This window comes from Schistocerca gregaria, chromosome X (assembly GCF_023897955.1).
Source record: "Schistocerca gregaria isolate iqSchGreg1 chromosome X, iqSchGreg1.2, whole genome shotgun sequence".
Classification (NCBI taxonomy): Eukaryota; Metazoa; Arthropoda; class Insecta; order Orthoptera; family Acrididae; genus Schistocerca; species Schistocerca gregaria.
This window is the reverse complement of record NC_064931.1, coordinates 209,087,697-209,110,865: the sequence shown is the minus strand read 5'-3', so window position 1 is coordinate 209,110,865 and position 23,169 is coordinate 209,087,697. Positions and strand designations below refer to the sequence as shown.

Genomic DNA, 23,169 nt, shown 5'->3' with positions numbered 1-23,169 from the left:
AAAGTTGGTGACTGAAATTTCGTAAATAGATCTCGTCGCGACGAAAAACGTCTTTGCTTTAATGACTTCCATCCCAATTCGCCTATCATATCTGTCACACTCTCTCCTCTATTACGTGATAGTACAAAACGAGCTGCCCTTTTTTGCACCCTTTCGATGTCCTCCGTCAATCCCACGTGATAAGGATCCCACACCGCGCAGCAGTATTCTAACAGAGGACGAACGAGTGTAGTGTAATCTGTCTCTTTAGTGGACTTGTTGCATCTTGCAAGTGTCCTGCCAATGAAACGCAACCTTTGGCTCGCCTTCCACACAATATTATCTATGTGGTCTTTCCAACTGAAGTTGTTCGTAATTTTAACACCCAGGTACTTAGTTGAAATAACAGCCTTGAGAATTGTACTATTTATCGAGTAATCGAATTTCAACGGATTTCTTTTGGAACTGATGTGGATCACCTCACACTTTTCGTTATTTAGCGTCAACTGCCACACCATACAGAAATCTTTTCTAAATCGCTTTGCAACTGATACTGGTCTTCGGATGACCTTACTAGACGGTAAATTACAGCATCCTCAGCGAACAACCTAAGAGAACTGCTCATATTGTCACCCAGGTCATTTATATAGATCAGGAATAGCAGAGGCCCAAGGACGCTTCCCTGGGGAACACCTTTACCTGACTTTTCCCTAAAATGGTATGACAGTGAACTGAGCTTTTTAGTTATCATATATTTTTGCTATGGTAATACTGTCTTTTATTGCCGTGTACTTTTTGAGTACACATTTTGTCGACTAAGATAGGACAGTAACCATTCTTTTATGATAACTCTGTATGCCTTGCCGTACCTTTGGCTGTCACAACTTATTCTTGATGCGCAATTCGCTGCAAGTACCTTGCAACACTGGTAAGTATAAATAACAGAAACAGGAACACAGTAAGTTTGCAAGTAAGCTGAGGTCGTTTCGAGGCTCGCTGTTTAAGATTCGCCCCTCGCCCTTCCCCCGTTTTGCCGCGCATCCGTCAATTGGTGTGAGAAGGCCAGCCCCGGGGTTACACAACCTGTGACCGCCGGCCGCGCGTCCTCTACTCGTTTCTACGCGTCTCTTATACAGGAAAGCACGTCTAGAAACGCAATAGCAAACGAGTATATTTTGTCTGCCGAAAATAGACTGGCATTGCAGACTCGGTAGAGAATGTTAAATTCTCTCCTGAGTATGCAAAGCCGGTCGATTTTCTCCTCTAACTGTCGACTTTAGTCTTAGCGAAGGACTGTACGTGATTCATTCCGGATGTTGAACATTGCGACAATGTAAATGGAGATGCTTCAACGCGGGAAATACACGAACTGTAACGACTAAAACAAAACATAAAGTATTTTAACATTCGGAGATGTTTCTGTTGTAGCATCCATCAAGATCATTTATCTGTTCTACATCTATGGCCTATGTACGAACGATGTTTGAAGGATAACGTATCTAAGGAATCTAAAGAAGCACAATTCAATGAAGAAATAATACCGCCTTTTCGACAATTATGACTAATAGATTGATAAGTCATAAATGAGGTTCTATTTCCCAAAAGCTAAACATTTGCTTGGACCTGTATGTGTTGACACATGCAGCACTTGTTGTTGTTGTTGTTGTTGTTGTTGTTGTTGTGGTATTCACTCCGAAGACTGATTTAGTGCAACTCTTCACGGTACTCTATACCGCGCAACTCTCATCATCCCTGACTAATTTCTGACCTACATCCATTTGAATCCGCTTGCTGTGTTCATCCCATGGTCTTTCTCTAAAATTTTATCCTCACATATCCCTCCATTAGTAACCTGACGATTCCTTGATGCCTCAGGTTATGTCCTATCAGTCGATCCCTTCTTCCAGTCAAGTTGCGCATTACACTTCTTTTTCCCCCCAATTCGATTCATTATCTTCACATTAGCTGCTAGATCTACTTCCCTAATACACAGAATTCTTCTGTAGCGTCACATTTCCAAAGCTACAATTCTCTTCTTGTCTAAGCTGTTTACCGTCTACACTTTACTTCCTTACAAGGCTACAACGAGAAAGGCAAACCCACATCTATAGCATTTAGAGAAAGCTTTTGACAACGTTGACTGAATACACCGCTTGAAATTCTGAAGCAAGCATGGATAAAATCCTGTTATCGAAAGCTTACCTACAAATTATACAGAAACCAGACTGTAGTTGTAAGAGCCGCAAAACATGAAAGGAAAGCAGTGGTTGAAAAGGGAGCCAGACAGGTTTAGCTATACCTGTGATACAAAAATCTGGGTAAAGTATCGGAATTGAGGAATTTAGAACGACAGAGCTTATTAATGGCCACAGCATACTTCGTAACAAATGTTCTTGAACAGTTTTGTGTGGTACAGTCTTGCGAAGTGAAAAAACATTTCAAAACATCTACATTTATTTGTTAGAGAAAATATATATATACAAGCACATCAAACAGTATTTACAACGGAATAAATAGAGCCTCTACACCTTATCTACTATCATTTTTACGTAACTAAAGCTTCATAGCCAACAGTATTTTTCTCCCTTATTAGAGCTAACTTTTTCACTTAAAAAGTTATTTAATGAGAACCACTTCATCACTTAATACACAGTGTAGGCATCAGCTCTGTGCTGTTAGATATTTTTTCGCTGTCAGGTAGCTCACCTCGCTTATGGGAGACAACTCAATGAAAGAACTATACAAGCTGTCATGGAACATTTGTAATTTTCCACGAGAAGAAAGCAAAATAATAAAATAAAAATTAAGAAGAAACACTAGCACAAAATCCACTACTACAGAAAGAGTGAGCGCAGCGGAAACAGGTTAACTTCCGATGTTAGCAGACGACGACACCGTCAAAACTTCCTTCCCGAGGAACCTTGACGGGGCCGTGAAGTGACGTGTTGTGACTTGACGGCAGGTGTGTACTGGCATTAAAGCACTGCGCTGGTCAAACGAATCGTTGGGTTGAGGATGGCTTTTAGTTTTACTGTGTTATTTTTTTAATCAATAAGTTGATCAATATACACTATGTGAACAAAAGTATCCGGGCACCTGGCTGAAAATGACTTACAAGTACGTGGCTCCCTTCATCGGTAATGCTGGAATTCAGTATGGTATTGGCCCACCCTTAGCTTTTATGGCAGCTTCCACTCTCGTAGGCATACGTTCGATCAGGTTCTGGAAGGTTTCTCTGGGAATGGCAGCCCATTATTCACGGAGTGCTGAACTGAGGAGAGGTATCGATGTCGGTCGGTGAGGTCTGCCACGAAGTCGGCTTTCCAAAACATAACATTCCAAAGGTGTTCTATAGGATTCAGGTCAGGACTCTGTGCAGACCAGTCCATTACAGGGATGTTATTGTCGTGTAAACACTCCGCCACAGGGGGTGCATTATGGATAGGTGAAATGCTCTTCAACAGTGGGAAGAAAGAAGGTGCTTAAAACATCAATGTTGACTGTGCTGTGATAGTGCCACGCAAAACAACAAGGGGTGCAAGCCCCCTCCATAAAAAACACGACCACACCATAACATCACGCTGGCAGATGACGTTCACCGGGCATTCGCCATACCCACATCCTGCCATCGAATCGCCACATTGTGTACCGTGATTCGTCACTCCACAAAACGTTTTTCCACTGTCCAATCGTCCAATGCTTACGCTCCTTACACCAAGCGAGGCGTCGTTTAGCATTTACCGACGTGCTGTGTGGCCTATGAAAAGCCGCTTGACCATGAAATCCAAGTTTTCTCACCTCTCGCCTACCTGTCATAGTACTTGCAGTGGATTCTGATGCAGTTTGTAATTCCTGTGTGATGGTCTGGATAGACGTCAGCCTATTACACATTACAGCCCTCTTCAACTGTCGGTGGTCTCTGTCAGTCAACAGACGAGGTCAGCATGCACTCTTTCGTGCTGTTCGTGTCCCTTCACGTTTCGACTTCACTATTACCTCGAAAACAATGGACCTAGGGATGTTTAGGAGTGTGGAAATCTCGCGTACAGACGTATGACACTAGTGACACCCAATCACCTGACCACGTTCGAAGTCCATGAGATTAGTGGAGCGCTCCATTCTGCTCTCTCATGATGTCTAATGACTACTGAGGTCGCTGAATAGAGGTAGTTGCACAGTGCACCTAATATGAAAAACGTATGTTTTTGAGGGTGTCCAGAGACTTTTGATCACATAGTGTATACTGATCAAAACAAGAAGAATGGATGTTTCCAGAATGATATTTTCACTCTTCAGCGGAGTGTGCGCTGGTGAAACTTCCTGGCAGATTAAAACTGTTTGCCGGACCGAGATTCGAACTCGGGACCTTTGCCTTTCGCAGGCAAGTGCTCTACCGTCTGAGCTACCCAAGGCATAGGTCCCGAGTTCGAGTCTCCATCCGGCACACAGTTTTAATCCGCCAGGAAGTTTCAAGCAGAACGGAATTACACTGCGCATATTCCATAATTTTACTCGCATATTTCATACGATACCCCCATTCTGTTTACGAGATGTACTATATGATAAAAAAATATCAGGACAGCTATTGGCGGACATTAACATGGATTGTGTCCACCATTCGCCTTTATAACGCCTTGAACTCTGCTTGGGATACTTCCAGTGAAATCTCTGATTGTCTATGGAGAAATGGCAGTCCATTCTTCCTCAAGAACCAAAACCAGTGAATGTTGAACACTGGAGTCTGGAGTGAAAAGTGTTCCATTGGGTTTAGATCTGGACTCTGAGCAGGCTACTCTGGTTCAGTTCAGGAATGTTATTGTCCACAAACCATTGTCTCACAGGTTCTGCTTTATGGCAGGATGAACTGTCAACGTAATATATCACTTCAAGCAACTCGTTTCCAGTCAGCCACTTACCAGTGGTGTCTCTCTTTACACCACCTCAAGCATCGCTCGGCTTTGACTACACAAACGTGTGGCTTATGAGAATCTGCTCGACCACAGTAACCCGTTCGTTTTAACTTCCTATGCAATCATTGAGCTAGCTGGACTGTTGATAGCCCTTTAGAACTAACGTGTAATTCTTTCCGCTGATTTAATGCAATTTTTTAGTATCACCATCCGTATTGGTCGAGAGCCCCTGTCCGTCAGTGCATGAGGTCTAAGCACTCCGTCTTCAGGCCACGAGTGGCCTACCGGGACCATCCGACCGCCGTGTCTCAGTGGAGGATGCGGATAGGAGGGTCTGCACACCGCTCTCCCGGTCGTTACGATGGTATTCTTGACCGAAGCCGCTACTATTCGCTCGAGTAGCTCCTCAATTGGCATAATGAGGGTGAGTGCACCCCGAAAAATGGCAACAGCTCATGATGGCCTGGATGGTCACCCATCCAAGTGTCGACTACGCCCGACAGTGCTTAACTTCGGTGATCTCACGGGAACCGGTGTACCCACTGCGGCAAGGCCGTTGCCCACATGAAGTCTAGCTGGTCCTGATTTAGTTGTGATTCTTCGTTCGCGTTTGTACTTCGTAATCACATCAGCAGTAGTAGACCACCAGCGTAGCTTTACAATGGTTGATATTTTCTTGGTTGATTTTTTCCTAAGGTGACAATAAATTACTAGTCCACCTTCGAAGTCACTAAGGTCTCCCGACTGGCCAAGTTACTTAATCACAGAACTCCCCTCTTCCTTTTGTACTGGAGGACATATGGTGGTGAAGTCTACGTTGCATAGTGGTGCCCGATTATTTTTCACACGTGCCATGATCTGCAGCAAGTGCGGAAATACTCGTTTTTTAACTTGAAAACGCATTTTTATTGCTGCAATACAATATTTATGTCCCAAACGCGTTTCGCCTCGGACATTAAAGGCGTACGTAATGGAATTATTTTTTTAGGTACTCTCCCATCTTGCTAAAATATGCGTTTCCTCTCCTCGCGCGACAGGTTAGAGAGCTCACTTCCACTGAACTTACGAAAAATTGGCACATATTCACCGTGAAATCTTTTCCTTTATTAATCTTCATGCTTTGTTTATAGCAAGCTAAAAAATGTGAAACTCTCGATTGCTGACCTGGCTTTGCTTTCAGATATACACTACTGGCCGTTAAAATTGCTACATCACGAAGATGACACGCTACAGACGCGAAATTTAACCGACAGAAAGAAGATGCTGTGATATGCAAATGATTAGCTTTTCAGCGCATTCACACAAGCTTGGCAGCGCTGGAGACACCTACAACATGTTGACATGAGGAAAGTTATCAACCGATTTCTCATACACAAACAGCAGTTGACCGGCGTGGCCTGCTGAAACGTTGTTGTGATGCCTCGTGTAAGGAGGAGAAATGCGTACCATCACGTTTCCCACATTAATAAAGGTCGGATTGCAGCCTATCGCGATTACGGTATATCGTATCGCGACATTGCTGCTCGCGTTGGTCGAGATCCTATGACTGTAAGCAGAATATGGAATCGGCGGGTTCAGGAGGGTAATACGGAACGCCGTACTGGCATCTCAAGGGCCTCGTATCACTAGCAGTCGAGATGACAGGCATCTTATCCGCATGGCTGTAACGGATCGTGCAGCCACGTCTCGATCCCTGAGCCAGCAGATGGGAACGTCTGCAAGACAATAACCATCTGCACCAACAGTTCGACGACGTTTGCAGCAGCATGGACTATCAGCTAGGAGACCATGGCTGCGGTTACCCTTGACGCTGCATCACAGACAGGAGCGCCTGCGATGGTGTACTCAACTACTCAACGACGAACCTGGGTGCAGGAATGGCAAAACGTCATTTTTTGGATGAATCCAGGTTCTGTTTACAGCTTCTTGATGGTCGCATCCGTGTTTGGCGACATCTCGGTGAACGCACATTGGAAGCGTGTATTCGTCATCGCCATCCTGGCGTATCACCCGACGTAATGGTATGGGGTGCCATTGGTTACACGTCTCGGTTCGCATTGACGGCACTTTGAACAGTGGACGTTACATTTCAGATGTGTTACGACCCGTGGCTCTACCCTTCATTCGATCACTGCGAAACCCTACATTTCAGCAGGATAATGCACGACAGCATGTTGCAGGTCCTGTACGGGCCTTTCTGGATACAGAAAATGTTCGACTGCTGCCCTGGCCAGCACATTCTCCAGATCTCTCACCAACTGAAAAGGTCTGGTCGATGGTGGCCGAGCAACTGGCTCATCAAAATACGCCAGTCACTACTCTTGATGAACTGTGGTATCGTGTTGAAGCTGGATGGGCAGCTGTACCTGTACACGCCATTCAAGCTCTGTTTGACTCAACGGCCAGAGGTGGTTGTTCTGGGTACTGATTTCTCAGGATCTATGCACCCAAACTGCGTGAAAATGTAATCACAAGTCAGTTCTAGTATAATATATTTGTCCAACGAATACCCGATTATCATCTGCATTTCTTCTTGGTGTAGCAATTTTAATGACCAGTAGTGTATTTTACGAGAACTGTCGACGATTTTTTTTTTCCATAGTACTGTTTGCTTGCTAGGCGCTTCTTGTCTGGTTCGTAAGTTCTCCTGAGATAAATCTGAAAGTGTCGCCAGACCAGCACTGAAGTGCTCCCTTCCTGTGTCACGTGCCCGCAGCGGGAGCACGCGGCTTTTACTCCCGCGGCGAACGGTGTTCATACACTGTGACAACTCATGAAATGCCTTCTAATATCGTGTCGGATCTCCTTCTGCCCGATGTAGTGCAGCAATTCGACGTTGCGTGCACTCAACAAGTCTTTGGGTGTCCCCTGCAGAAATACTGAGCCACGCTGCCTCTATATCCGTCCATAACTGAGAAAGTGTTGCGGGTGCAGGATGCTGTTCAGAAACCGATCTCTCGATTATGTCCCGTAAATGTTCGACGGCATTCGCGTCGGGCGGTCAGGGTAGCCAAATCATTCATTCGAACTGTCCAGAATGTTCTTCAAACTAATCTTTATTCGCACGAAGTAATGGCCGCTATCGACAGGGGATCTCAAGTTGATTCCGTATTTCTAGATTTCCGGAAAGCTTTTGACACCGTTCCTCACAAGCGACTTCTAATCAAGCTGCGGGCCTATGGGGTATCGCCTCAGTTGTGCGACTGGATTCGTGATTTCCTGTCAGGAAGGTCGCAGTTCGTAGTAATAGACGGCAAATCATCGAGTAAAACTGAAGTGATATCAGGTGTTCCCCAGGGAAGCGTCCTGGGACCTCTACTGTTCCTGATCTATATAAATGACCTGGGTGACAATCTGAGTAGTTCTCTTAGACTGTTCACAGATGATGCTGTAATTTACCGTCTAGTAAGGTCATCCGAAGACCAGTATCAGCTGAAAAGCGATTTAGAAAAGATTGCTGTATGGTGTGTCAGGTGGCAGTTGACGCTAAATAACGAAAAGTGTGAGATGATCCACATGAGTTCCAAAAGAAATCCGTTGGAATTCGATTACTCGATAAATAGTACAATTCTCAAGGCTGTCAATTCAACTAAGTACTTGGGTGTTAAAATTACGAACAACTTCAGTTGGAAGGACCACATAGATAATATTGTCGGGAAGGCGAGCCAAAGGTTGCGTTTCATTGGCAGGACACTTAGAAGATGCAACAAGTCCACTAAAGAGACAGCTTACACTACACTCGTTCGTCCTCTGTTAGAATATTGCTGCGCGGTGTGGGATCCTTACCAGGTGGGATTGATGGAGGACATCGAAAGGGTGCAAAAAAGGGCAACTCGTTTTGTATTATCGCGTTATAGGGGAGAGAGTGTGGCAGATATGATACACGAGTTGGGATGGAAGTCTTTACAGCATAGACGTTTTTCGTCGCGGCGAGACCTTTTTACGAAATTTCAGTCACCAACTTTCTCTTCCGAATGCGAAAATATTTTGTTGAGCCCAACCTACATAGGTAGGAATGATCATCAAAACAAAATAAGAGAAATCAGAGCTCGAACAGAAAGGTTTAGGTGTTCGTTTTTCCCGCTCGCTGTTCGGGAGTGGAATAGTAGAGAGATAGCATGATTGTGGTTCGATGAACCCTCTGCCAAGCACTTAAATGTGAATTGCAGAGTAGTCATGTAGATGTAGATGAATCACGAACAATCGTGGCCTGGTGACATGTTTGGGAACATGAATGGCTGCAAATGCTCTTCAGGTCGCCGGACGTAACCATTTCCAGCCACTGATCGGTTCAGTTGGACCAGAGAACCCAGTCTGTTCCATATAAACACAGCCCACACTAATATGGAACTTGCACAGCGCCTTGTTAACAACTTGGGTCTGCGCCACACTCGAACCCAACCATCAGCTCTTACCAACTGAAATCGGGGCTCATCTGACCAGGCCACTGTTTTCCGGAATTCTAGATGCTGCAGGCACTATCGTGTTAGTAAAGGCATTCGCGTCGGTCGTCTGCTGCTATAGCCCATAACGGATAGGTTCGTCGTACATCCTACATTGACTTCTGCGGTTATTTCACGCAGTGTTGCTTAGCTGTTAGCACTGACACCTCTACGCAAACGCCGCTGCAATCTGTCGGCCACTGCGTTATCCGTGGTGAGAGGTAATCCCTGAAATGTGGTATTCTCGGCACACTCTTGTCACTGCAGATCTCGGAATTTTGAATTCCTTAATGATTTCCGAAATGGAATGCCCCATGTTTCTATCTCCAACTACCACTCCCCGTTCAAAGTTTGTTGATTCTCGTCGTGTGGCCATAATCGCGTCGGAAACCTTCTCACATGAATTAACTAAGGGCAACTGACATCTCCGCCAACACACTGTCCTTTTATACCTTCTGTACGCGATACTCCCACCATCTGTACATGTGCATATCGCTATCCCATGGATTTTGTCATCTCAGTGTAATGTTGTGGCCCATCGGTGTATACAGGGTGGTCAGAAACAGCCTGAAAAACTTGTAAGCGTTTTGCTAGATAGGTTGTGGTGAGAAATAATTGTTAAGAAAAGAATTCGATACGTTGCGCCGTTTCCGAGGTACTTAGCACTGAAGTTAGCTTGTTAGGTCGTTGCGCGCGAATTCAAGCAGCCCGCCAGGTACCATTAGTGTCAGTTATTCCCCTAGCGTAGATAATAGTGCAAATACTGCATAGCCTTCCGCTCTCGTTCGATCCTTACTACCATCCCATGTCCAATTTTTGCGTCGCTCTCCTGTTTGGTTTTACGAAGAACACGTTTGGCCAGAACATCCCTGGTTGGCCGCTCGAATCAGCGCCTGCAAAGGACTTATTGGCTGGCTTCAATGCTAATTAATGCGGAAACGGCGTAAATATTCGAATTTTTCAAAAATTACTTCTCATCAAAATCTACTCTGCAACACCCTTACAACCTTTTCAGGCTGTTTCTGACCAACCTGTATAGCGTAATATAAAGGGTAGTTCAAAAAGAGCGCGGAACGTTAGGTAAATTTTTATTTGTCTGTTGGTGACATTGTTTTCATTCGTTTCTCTTTTCAGGAACATTCTGATTGTTGATTCAGTTTGAATTTTTCGCACTGGGTGTCTAACCATGAAGCAGTTCACTTGTGCGCAACTTGTGCTAATCGTGAAAACGTTTTATCAGAATGGAGAATATTATGCAGAAATGATCAGGCGACTTCGCGCGATTGTAGGACGTAATGAGCACCAAATGAACCAAGTTCCCAAACTTAGGAGGAAGGTCTTTGATACGGGTTCAACAGTAAACCTTAAAAGTCGTTGGCATCGTCGCTCTGGCCGAAGTGAGTAGAACATTGCGATGTTCCATGACAGTGTAGCTGTTAGTTAAATGAAATCAATCGCTCACCGTTTCCAACAATTGGGCTCAAGCTGTTCTTCAGTACGGAGAATTCTCCGGTATGATCTCCACTACAACCTCTGTAATATTCAGCTGACGCAGCAGCTGAAAGTGATGTATCTTGACAAGAGTCGACAGTTTATTGACTGGGTCCAGAGAGAACAACAGCTTCGCAAACAAAATCATCTTCAGTGACGAAGCACATTTCCACTCAAATGCTTTTGTGAATTAACAGAGCTACCGTATCTGGGGGTCAGAAAATCCTTGCATTATCCAACAAAGGGAAACGCTTTCTGAGTGACAGTTTGATGTGGTTTTTGGTGGGTCGGCGTCAACATCCCTACTTTTCTGAAGATGAGGCAGGACAAGCTGTGACAATCAATGAAGACAGATACCGTACGATGATTAGGAAGTTTCTGTGGCCTCATTTGGATAGAATGGACATTGAAGAGCTGTGGGTTCAAAGGATGGTACCACCTGTCATACTTCCCACGAAGCAATTCAATTGCTCCATGAGCGATTCCCGAATCATCTCACGTCGCGCAATACTGATCATCAGTGGCCACCAAGGTTATGTGAGTTACCTCCTTGTGACTTTTTCCGTTGGGGTCAGGTTAAGTCAATGGTGTATGCCAACAAACCCCGAAACATCCATGACTTGGAGGAAATTCGACGAGTTGTCAGCGTAATGGATGTGGCAACTGGTCCTGCAGTCATAATGAATTTCATGGACACAGTTGTTGTGTGCCGGCGCAGTAGACGACGTCATATGCCTCACATATTTGATAAATGAAATGGGAAGATCAGATAAACATGTTTATGCATTTTGTTTGTGATTTTTGTGAAAATAAGCTTCTTACTTAGCCGACCGCTGTGGCCGAGCGGTTCTAGGCGCTTCAGTCATGAACCGAGCTGCTGCTACGGTCATCAGTTCGAATCCTGTCTCGGGCATGGATGTGCGTGATGTCTTTAGAGTAGTTAGGTTTAAGTAGTTCTAAGTCTACGGGACTGATGACCTCAGATGTTAAATTCGAAAGTGCTTAGAGCCATTTGAACCATTTGAAGCTTCTTACTTTGATGTATCAAAACTGGCACCCTTTTTGAACCATCCTGTAGGAGGAATCCTCACAATGAGCAGCGTGAGATGCTCAATAGTGATCATAATGTGTTGTTGATCTGCGTCGCAGAAGTTATCTGCAGCGGTTACTATTACATAATTTGTCTCACTTTATACGTTGCTTTTTTGTAGTGTTTACGGAACACGATGTGTGAATGAATGAATGGCAAATCTGTAGGGAAGACTAGCTGTCCTCCTGCACAGTAACGCCACTGCTAGAAATGACCGCCAGTTAACTGACACCCACAGAGGCTGCGATCACGCGCTATTAGGGTCCCCGCAACTGTTGCCAGTTTCGAACTGGAAATAATAACACACTTTACGACTAAGTGAGCGTGATTTCGCCGTATTTTTAAAACTCGGGAAACAATCATTCACATAAAGTTTTGCGTAATTTCGAACATTTGACGAATAAATTCCACATAACGCTATTTTGTTAAACCACATTCTATGTGTTACAAATACAACCAAGAGTTTTATTTACATGTAATGTTTCGCATTTCTGCAAACTTGCTCCAAAATATAGTTCGCTGACAATATTGCAAGTATGTTGTCAACAAAGTTCGCAAAAGTATCGCTGTTGATATACCCTCACTCCAGACGAGTATGTCACTCAGCGAAACGGCAATCAGTCAGAATACTAACAAAGTCTGACAGCTAAATGTTGGAATTCAGTTTCTGTTGGTCCATAATATTAAATGTGATGTTCCCCATAGGGGAGCTGAAGGCAGATTCTGGCTATCGATAAACACCAATCACAGAGTACTAGCCGGCTGGGATGGCCGAGCGGTTCTAGGCGCTACAGTCTGGAACCGCGCTACTGCTATGGTCACAGGTTCGAATCCTGCCTCAGGCATGGATGTGTGTGATGTCCTTAGGTTAGTTAGGTTTAAGTAGTTCTAAGTTCTAGGGGACTGATGACCTCAGAAGTTAAGTCCCATAGTGCTGAGAGCCATTCGAACCATTTTTTAACAGACTACTGAATCAATTCTTAACTATCAAATACAGACCTATTACCCACTCATGCTGCAGCAACAGCTGTCAGTGAACATTGTTAACAGCTAAGATGGTATGTTTGTTGTAAATTATGTAACTATTTCTCACCCAGCACATGGCGTTTATCTTACTGCTCCACTTTGCATATCCCGTTTTCCTGTTAAACTCGTACATCAACCTCTGAAATTATATCCACATATCACAGTCCTGTGTACCAGCACTCACATGCTAAATTGTTTTGGCATTTAAATTCATATACTTTTAATCTTCTCGTACAATGTAACACATGGTTTATTTAGCAATACCGGCTTTGTGTGTATCTGAATACGTTTCTGACGGTTTATCAGTTTGCGTATAGTTAAGATACTATAACTAATATCCGTTTAACTGATGAGTCCACTTTGTTTAAGTAAGTCAAACAGTTGGTTTAAGGATTCATACTCAAAAATTTAGGGTGAAAAACGTTGATTACCTCAGTACGTAACATTTTTAGGTTTTGTACCAATGTGAAATTGCAGTATTGCAATTCTGCGGTTTTCGTATAAATGCTTTATCTTCAAATCGCTAAATATCTTTGGAAATGATTGGCTGGTTAAGTAACTGTCAATGGCAATGAAATTCATTAACAGCCGTGTATCTTAAAATGTTATTGTATTTTATTTTGAAGACTACCAGTTTCAGCATTTTACTATGTCATCCTTCAGCCCCATACACATCTCACCAAAAAAACGAAAACATCACATAGAGCCGTAAATCTCTGGATGTCGTGAATTCAATCGTTACACTAGGGCTTCATTCGGAAACCTGATAGCAACTGTTGCTGTAGTATAACGATTTGAAATTGAAAGTGAGTCCATTTGCAGAATAAAAACGTTATTTTCCATTTCTTCTGTTGCTGTTATGTATGTTTTGATTGACTACAATATTAGCGTCACCTGAAAAAAAGAAAATTAATTCTGCTTGTTGTATATTATTTGGAAGAGATCTAATTTTTACAAGTGTATAAAACAACGCATTTTCCTTTTTAACGTGTGCCGTAGCAATCATAACGAATTTTCGAGACAGCCTGCACAATTCAGCGCCTGCAGCAGCGGGCAGCCGTCATTACTCTTTGCAGTTAATTAGCGCGATGGCAAAAATCTGGAACAGTGGTTACCATACCGTTCCCACTTAATGAAAGCAACAATTTGACTACTGCTTCACAGTATTATTCCCTCCAAACGTTTTTGTAACTAATCCACTGCAATTCAAGCGGAACAATGATGTGCATAATTACAATAACAGAAGATAAAAGACATTCATTATTCCACATTACCGTTATCTTTTGCACAAAGAGGAAATTCACAATGCTGCCACTAAACTTCATCACCTATTCAATAATGTAAAATGTCTGACAGACAGCAAATTTAAATTTGAATACAAACTGAAAATGTTTTCATTCCGTAGAAGAATTTCTATTATATGGATGTACAATGCCTCGTTCCTCATCATTACTATGAATCGCACAAATGATTCATAGAACCTGAAACTAACTAGTTAACAGTAACAAGCCTTAAAACTGACAGAAATTCATTTAGTGCCTTTTAGCGTAATGATTATCGTATTAGCCTGACGTGCAGAATGTCGCAGGTTTGAACCTTGTCAAGTGCTATGAAATTTTTTATTTTTAAATAGTCAGCAAAATGACTTTGATATTATTTTTATTCGATTAATTGGTTTAAATGTCATTTTTAAAATTTCAATCCCTTTGTCATATGATTTTCATCATCGAGTTAACTTTTACCATTTACTGTTATTTTTCCACATCTCGCTTTTTTTTCATTTATAATCTTTGTGCATGTGTCTTTAATTTTTTTGCATTCATCTAGACTTAATTTCTTCCACTTGATCACCTTATATTTTCGTTAATGTTAGTGCATTCATTATTTCAATTCGTCATTTGGCGTATTTATTTAAAATCACTTTTTTCGTTTAAATCTTCTTCTGCGTTATTTTGTCCACAGTGCAAAAGGAATTTGTATTTTAAATGTTTGTATGACGTTTACCATCCAAAAAACATACCTATTGTAACTAACGAAAAATTCGTATTTGACACCATTGCACAATAAAAATACATTATTTCGTCTTTTGTTTTTTAACCGACTTATCGGCATTTTCAAACTTCTAAATATTGTGTCAGATAAATAAAAATAATTAAAATAAAATGCACAAAGATTCGAAAACAGAATGATAGGAAGAAAAAGTAACAGAAAATGAAAAAGTTAATCTGATGTTTAAAATAACATGCAGAGGATTAGAAATTAAAAAAATACATTTAAACCAATTAACTTAATAAAAATAATGATCAAAGGCACTACCATAACCAAAAATTTTTGAAGCAGCTGATAAAATTCGAACCCACAATTTTCTGCACAGCAGACTATTACGCTAACTACTGCGCTGAAACGTCATTTTGGGTAAGTGTGTGCATTTAAAGTCTCTAGTACATCACGAAAAATTACGAAACCTTTTGTTGTTGATTACTCGCGAACGAGGGCCCACGAAGGTGAATGGCTGCGGGGTGAGTTACCTGGGACCCTAAACTACATCACCGAGTACATCAGTGGTTCTCAATCTGGGGGTAATTACCCCCTAAGAGGTAAAATGTAGTTTCCAGAGGGCAAAAACAGGTAACTAAAATAAATTATTTTTAAGAAAAATTGGAAATTTGTTGTAAGTTTTATGGGGCCAAACTGCTAAGGTCATCGGTCCCTAGGCTTACACACTGCTTAATCTAACTTAAACTAACTTACGCTAAAGACAATACACACACCCAATCCCAAGGGAGGGCTCGAACCACCGACGGGGGAAGCCGCGCGAACCGTGGCAAGGCGCTATTTTTAAGATATCATTACTGCCATCACTGGTAACGTAAGTTACCAATAACATTTTTTTTCAAATACAGTAGAGTGTAGATATTTCGAGTCTCTGAATTACGAGTGTCCCATAAATCCGAGCCCGTAAATAAAAAAAAAACAAAACTGCAACGTATTGAACCTCGATGTTCAAATCTTCAACGACACCACACATATGCATCTGCCGATTTCTAATTGTTTTTGCAGTGCTATGTTTCGTTTTCTTTTTTGACTGTTTTACTTGTACGCCTAAAAATGACTGCTGCAACAAAGAAAAGAAAATTTGTTTCTTTGAATGTTAAGTTAGGAGCATAGAAGCGACTCGACAAAGGAGAAGCGACAAAAAAAAATGCTGTCGAATATGGTGACTGACCAAGGAATCGACTTAAAATGAAACAGTTTTCTTCAAAGCAATGCTCTGAAGAATGTCTCAACCAAAAAACTATAAACTCGGAGTTTTTAAAAAAAAGCAAGTCAGGCTTTGTTCATGTGGTTTTTTTTTATAAATATAGTTTTCTTTCGTTTCCCATACAAATTTCGATAGTCCGAAATTCTTCAATAGTTCGAGGTTGTCTCGGTCCAGTTCACTTCAATTTGTAGGGACTATACTGTGCTAGCATTATCGCATGACAATGTGGTGGAGGTCACAGCTTGTGAAACTAATGTACAGGGTGTTTCAAAAATGACCGGTATATTTGAAACGGCAATAAAAACTAAACGAGCAGCGATAGAAATACACCGTTTGTTGCAATATGCTTGGGACAACAGTACATTTTCAGGCGGACAAACTTTCGAAATTACAGTAGTTACAATTTTCAACAACAGATGGCGCTGCAAGTGATGTGAAAGATATAGAAGACAACGCAGTCTGTGGGTGCGCCATTCTGTACGTCATCTTTCTGCTGTAAGCGTGTGCTGTTCACAACGTGCAAGTGTGCTGTGGACAACATGGTTTATTCCTTAGAACAGAGGATTTTTCTGGTGTTGGAATTCCACCGCCTAGAACACAGTGTTGTTGCAACAACACGAAGTTTTCAACGGAGGTTTAATGTAGCCAAAGGACCGAAAAGCGATACAATAAAGGATCTGCTTGAAAAATTTCAATGGACTGGGAACGTGACAGATGAATGTGCTGGAAAGGTAGGGCGACCGCGTACGGCAACCACAGAGGGCAACGCGCAGCTAGTGCAGCAGGTGATCGAACAGCGGCCTCGGGTTTCCGTTCACCGTGTTGCAGCTGCGGTCCAAATGACGCCAACGTCCACGTATCGTCTCATGCACCAGAGTTTACACCTCTATCCATACAAAATTCAAAAGCGGCAACCCCTGAGCGCCGCTACTATTGCTGCACGAGAGACATTCGCTAACGATATAGTGCACAGGATTGATGACGGCGATATGCATGTGGGCAGCATTTGGTTTACTGACGAAGCTTATTTTTACCTGGACGGCTTCGTCAATAAACAGAACTGGCGCATATGGGGAACGGAAAAGCCCCATGTTGCAGTCCCATCGTCCCTGCATCCTCAAAAAGTACTGGTCTGGGCCGCCATTTCTTCCAAAGGAATCATTGGCCCAATTTTGCAGATCCGAAACGATTACTGCATCACGCTATCTGGACATTCTTCGTGAATTTGTGGCGGTACAAACTGCCATAGACGACACTGCGAACTCCTCGTGGTTTATACAAGATGGTGCCCGGCCACATCGCACGGCCGACGTCTTTAATTTCCTGAATGAATATTTCGATGATCGTGTGATTGCATTGGGCTATACGAAACATACAGGATGCGGCGTGGATTGGCCTCCCTATTCGCCAGACATGAACCCCTGTGACTTCTTTCTGTGGGGACACTTGAAAGACCTGGTGTACCGCCAGAATCCAGAAACAATTAAACAGCTGAAGCAGTACATCTCATCTGCATGTGAAGCCATTCCGCCAGACACGTTGTCAAAGGTTTCGGGTAATTTCATTCAGAGACTACGCCATATTATTGCTACGCATGGTGGATATGTGGAAAATATCGTACTATAGAGTTTCCCAGACCGCAGCGCCATCTGTTGTTGACAATTGTAACTACTGTAATTTCGAAAGTTTGTCTGCCTGAAAATGTACTGTTGTCCCAAGCATATTGCAACAAACGGTGTATTTCTATCGCTGCTCGTTTAGTTTGTATTGCCGTTTCAAATATACCGGGCATTTTTGAAACACCCTCTACGAACAACATCTTTCACACACAGACCACCCACAACACACGTACTATGTACCATGCATCTATGAGACAGGTGCATCACATATACTTAAATATCTCACGAAAATGCCTTCTCCGTCTTAAGTATAAGAGGCAGTCAAGTGAAAACGAGATAGCTGGCAAAAAAATATGCAAAGTGTTTATTATTTCAAATATCATCCTTCTGTGAGACAAGGCGGTCAGTGTTTTCATGGAAAAATGTGTACGATTGCCTACGGCACCACGAATGTACCCAGGAGTGCATCTGTTCATTCGAAGCCAATCAACATCTACGAATGTCTTTTTTCAGGGCTTCAAAAATATGGAAATCGCATCGAGAGAGATCGGGTCTGTATCAAGGATGTGTAAGGGCTTCCCAGCGAAATTTCTGCAGAGTGGTCGAAACAACTTTGGCAACGTTTGGGGGGGTATTATCCTGCAACAGAATTATGCTGGCCGTCAACGTTCCTGCGAATTTGGACTTGATGGGAAGCTTCAGTTTTTGCAAAGTGCCCACGTACCGCTGTGCGTTAATTGTGGCGCCTTGTTCCAGAAAGTACATGAGCAGGTGGTCCTTGCACTCAAAGAAAAACATCAGCCCCCCTTCCCCCGGCCCCTAGCTGGCGTACCTGTTGTTTCGACTACGCTGCTGAAGTTTCGCTTAGAAGCTCTTCGACATTCTCCGCACAGCCCTGATCTCTCCCGACACGATTTCCATATTTTTGGTGCCCTGAAGAAAGACCATGGTGGCCGTCAATTTGCTTCGGACGAAGAAGTGCACGCCTGGATACAATCATAGTTCCGAAGGAAACTGAAGATATTTTTCCGTGAATGCATTGACCGTCTTGTGTCACATTGGGATATATGTATTGACAATGGGATAAATGTATCGTGGAGACTACTTTTGAAATAATAAACTGTTTACTTACTTTTTTCCATCTGTTTCGTTTTCATTTGACTGCCCCTTGTAGTACCCGCGTTAACTGCTTCATTATTCGCTTCCCAACAATAAACGAAATTATTGACAACACAACACAATAGTAACTATACAGGGTGAGTCACCTAACGTTACCGCTGGATATATTTCGTAAACCACATCAAATACTGACGAACCGACTCCACAGACCGAACGTGAGGAGAGGGGCTAGTGTAATTGTTTAATACTAACAATACAAAAATGTACGAAAGTATGTTTTCTAACACAAACCTACGTTTTTTTTTAATGGAACCACGTTAGTTTTGTTGGCACATCTGAACATATAAACAAATACGTAATCAGTGCCGTTTGTTGTATTGTAAAATGTTATTTACATCCGGAGATATTGTAACCTAAAGTTGGCGCTTGAGTACCACTCCTCCGCTGTTCGATCGTGTGTATCGGAGAGCACCGAATTACGTAGGGATCCAAAGGGAACGGTCTACATTGCATTATTATTATTATTATTATTATTATTATTATTATTATTATCAGTGGCAATGATCAGACACAAAGCTTTGGCAGCCTGAAGTTTTCCTATTTCTACCTTTCAGAAGTAAGAAGTCCAGCAATCAAGTGATTTACAAAAAGATTACATTAATATCGTGCTTTCGAGCGAACAGTAGAGCAGTTGCCCCCACATTCAAGCACGACGATTCAACCCATTTGTCCTCTTCACGTGCTGCAAGCTGTATTGTTATGAGCAGTTGATGCATGGAGCGCAACCAATACAATTCTCAGCACCTTAACGAGACTACCGGGTCGGTCGTCGAAATAGCGTCCAAAAACATGAAAACAACAACTATGCTGAACACTCGGAAGCACATAGCTGTTTGTGTTGTTCAGATAATAATAGTTCAAAAATGAAGGCGCATTGCATCTTTTTCTAGTTGGTTTGATGAATGACATCTTGCTCTAAATTTATAAAAAAATTAAGTAAATGCAGATGAGTAGTAACAACAGTTCTGTAATGTTCGAATACAATATTAGTGGTGCGTTTCGTGGCACACTCATGTCGATTAAAATATCTGTGATGTTGCAGTGTGTATTATGAAACGGATTGAGCACGCGAAGACGATGCTAGGGAAGGCGAGTGGTGGACTTCGGTTTATGGGGACAATTTTAGGAAATTATATCTCATCTGTAAAGGTGATCGCGTATAGAACACTCATATGATCCAGTCTTGCGAACCGTTCGAGTATTTGGGATCCCCACCATGTCGAATTAGAAGAAAGATTCAGAGGTGTGCTGCTAGATTTGTTACCGGTAGGTTGGATCAGCAAGCAAGTATTACGGAGCTGCGTCGCGAACTCGAACTAAAAGAAATGGGGGGGGGAGATGACTTTCACTTCGCGAAACAGTATTGTGCAAATTTAGGAAACTGGCATTTGCGGCTGACTGCGGAACGATTTTATCGCCGCCGACGCATATTTTGCGTCAGCACCGCGAAAACAATGTAAGAGAAAATTACTACTCCTATCGAGACATATACAGGGTGGTCAGAAACATTCTGAAAAGCTTGTAGGGGTGACACAGGGGACGATGTGTGAGAAACAATTTTTAGGAAGTACGTTGCGTCGTTTCCGAGTTATTTCGCACTGAAGTTAACCAATCAGGTCGTGGCGCGCTCAAATTCAAGCAGCCTGTCGGAGGCGGTGTCGCCAAACGTGTTCTTCGTTTGGTTTCCTCAAACCATACGAACGTATCTTTCGCTCGCCTAGCTTAAATTTACCACTTCCTAAAAAGGCCATTTTCCGAAAAAGGCACTTTTGACTGGTTACGAGCATTTCAACGAGTGGTAACTCCGGACCCCCAGATATCTGTGCATTATCGTATTTTTACGCGCGCAGGTGCTTGAATTTACTCGCGCAACCACCTGATTGGCTAATTGGCTAACTTCAATGCTAAATAACTCGGAAGCGGCACAACGTATAGAATTTCTATCTTAACGATTGTTCATCAGTACACCCTAACAAGCTTTTCAGACTGTTTCCCACCGTCCTGTAGACAGTTGTTTTTCTCTCGCTCCATTTGCGAGTGTAACAGGAAAGAAAGTTCTAGTATTGGTACGAGGTACCCTCCGCCATGGTGGCTTGCTGATTATATGTGTAGATCTGTCAATACTTAAACTTCGTTTCATGTTGCCATTAAATATTATTTTGAAGTAAAATAACAGATTGTCCATCTACATGATTAGACTAAAATTCACACCTAAGTGTTGGGCAGAAGGTTTATAGAAACAACTTCAGACCATTTCTCTTCTACCATTCCACTCTCGAAGAGCTCGTGGGAAAAATGGACACAAAAATCTTTCCGTTCGTCCACTGACTTCTGTTATTTTGTTGCGATGCTCGTTCCTCGCTGTGAGAATGGGCGTCAGGAAAATATTTTGGCATTCGGAGGAGACAGTTGGTGACTGGAATTTCGTGAAAAGACGTCGCCGCAACCGAAACACCTTTGGTTTATTAATTGCTGCCTCACCTCGCTTATGATGCGCGACACTCTCTCCTCTGTCTCGCGATAATATCACACGAGCTGCTCTTCTTTGTCCTCCGTCAGACCTACTTGGTAAGGCTCCTATACCACGCAGCAGTACTCCGGAATAGGACGAACAGGCGTAGTGTAGGCTATCTCTCTACATTAGAATTGTCGCGCCTTCTAATTGTTCTGCCAATAATACACTCTCGAAGAGCTCGTGGGAAAAATGGACACAAAAATCTTTCCGCTCGTCCACTGATTTCTGTTATTTTGTTGCGATGCTCGTTCCTCGCTTTGATAATGGGTGTCAGGAAAATATTTTGACATTCGGAGGAGACAGTTGGTGACTGGAATTTCGTGAAATGACGTCGCCGCAACCGAAACACCTTTGGTTTATTAATTGCTGCCTCACCTCGCTTATGATGCGCGACACTCTCTCCTCTGTTTCGCGATAATATCACACGAGCTGCTCTTCTTTGTCCTCCGTCAGACCTACTTGGTAAGGCTCCCATACCATGCAGCAGTACTCCGGTATAGGACGGACAAGCGTAGTGTAGGCAATCTCTCTATATTAGAATTGTCGCGCCTTCTAAGTATTCTGCCAATAATAGTCTTTTATTCACCTTCCCCACAACATTTTCTATGTGTCGTTTCCAATTCAAGTTGCAGAACATATTGCTAAATAGGAGCCTCGAAGTTTATCGGCGCTACGGGTCCTTCACAACATTACACAAACACCGATCGCCCACTGAAAGTTGTCTGACATCACCACGTTTGGGCAACAAATACGACACTCTTCAGTTACAGAACGGCTCAGTATTAATAGACGTTCACTGAAAGGATAGGTAAGCACTGGGAGAGCTGTATGTGGGGGGCAGGAAGACGTAGAGGCAAGAGAGTGAACAGGCCGACACATGCCGATGACGTGACGTCGCCAACACAAGGCAGACTTCCTTAACGGCGAAGGTCACTTTCCGCGCCTTCTCGAGCTGCCAGTAGCATCACACCCTGTTGCAGACATGCGCAGGAAGCGTCGCAGAGCGTGGCCGTTTTGCATGCAGGCGCGCAGCGTGGCGAGCACGTACCCCTGAACTCTGGCGACTGCATCTGCAGGCTGTACGTGACCTTGGTCTCCATGGCGCTGACGAGGCGTGCGTTCCGCGCGCTGCCACAGCCGGCCCGCGACTACGGCGACTCGGCGCGCGGTCTGTGCTGACCACAGCGGCCGCCAGGTGGCTCCAGCTTGTCCCGGCGTGGGAGGCCGCCCGTCGCCATGGCAACTGCGTCACCAGCTCTCCAGCCGTGTTTTCATTTGACTGCACCTACGTTTTCCGCCTCTTGTCAAATGCTTCACGTCAGAAAGTAGTACTTGCAGCCAACGTTCTCAATTATTTCCTGGATGTATTCCAATCTCTTGTCTTCCTCTACAGTTCTTACCCTCTACAGCTCCCTCTAGTCCCATGGACGTTACTCCGTGACATGTTAACAGATGTTCTATCACCCTGTCCCTTCTTCTTGTCAATGTTTTCCATGTATTCCTTTCTTCGGCGATTCTCCGAAAACCTCCTTATTCCTTACCTAATCAATCCAACTAATTTTCAAAAAAATGACTCTGAGCACTATGGGACTTAACATCTGAGGTCATCAGTCCCCTAGACTTAGAACTACTTAAACCTAATTAACCTAAGGACCT

At 43.2% G+C, this 23,169-nt stretch overlaps 1 protein-coding gene across 2 annotated transcripts in view; it reads right to left on the bottom strand.

Annotated features, from left to right (window-relative positions):
* LOC126298804 (1-phosphatidylinositol 4,5-bisphosphate phosphodiesterase eta-2-like) overlaps nt 1-22,687 on the bottom strand; it is a 428,484-nt gene extending 405,797 nt beyond the window's left edge. The window contains exon 1 of one of the 2 annotated variants that reach the window (XM_049990266.1): nt 22,562-22,687. In XM_049990266.1, coding sequence (XP_049846223.1) covers nt 22,562-22,613 — 52 coding nt within the window. In that variant the 5' untranslated portion in view covers nt 22,614-22,687. The remainder of the gene's footprint in view (nt 1-22,561) is intronic. The other variant, XM_049990265.1, reaches the window with a different exon arrangement.
* Between the last annotated feature and the right edge of the window lie 482 nt (nt 22,688-23,169).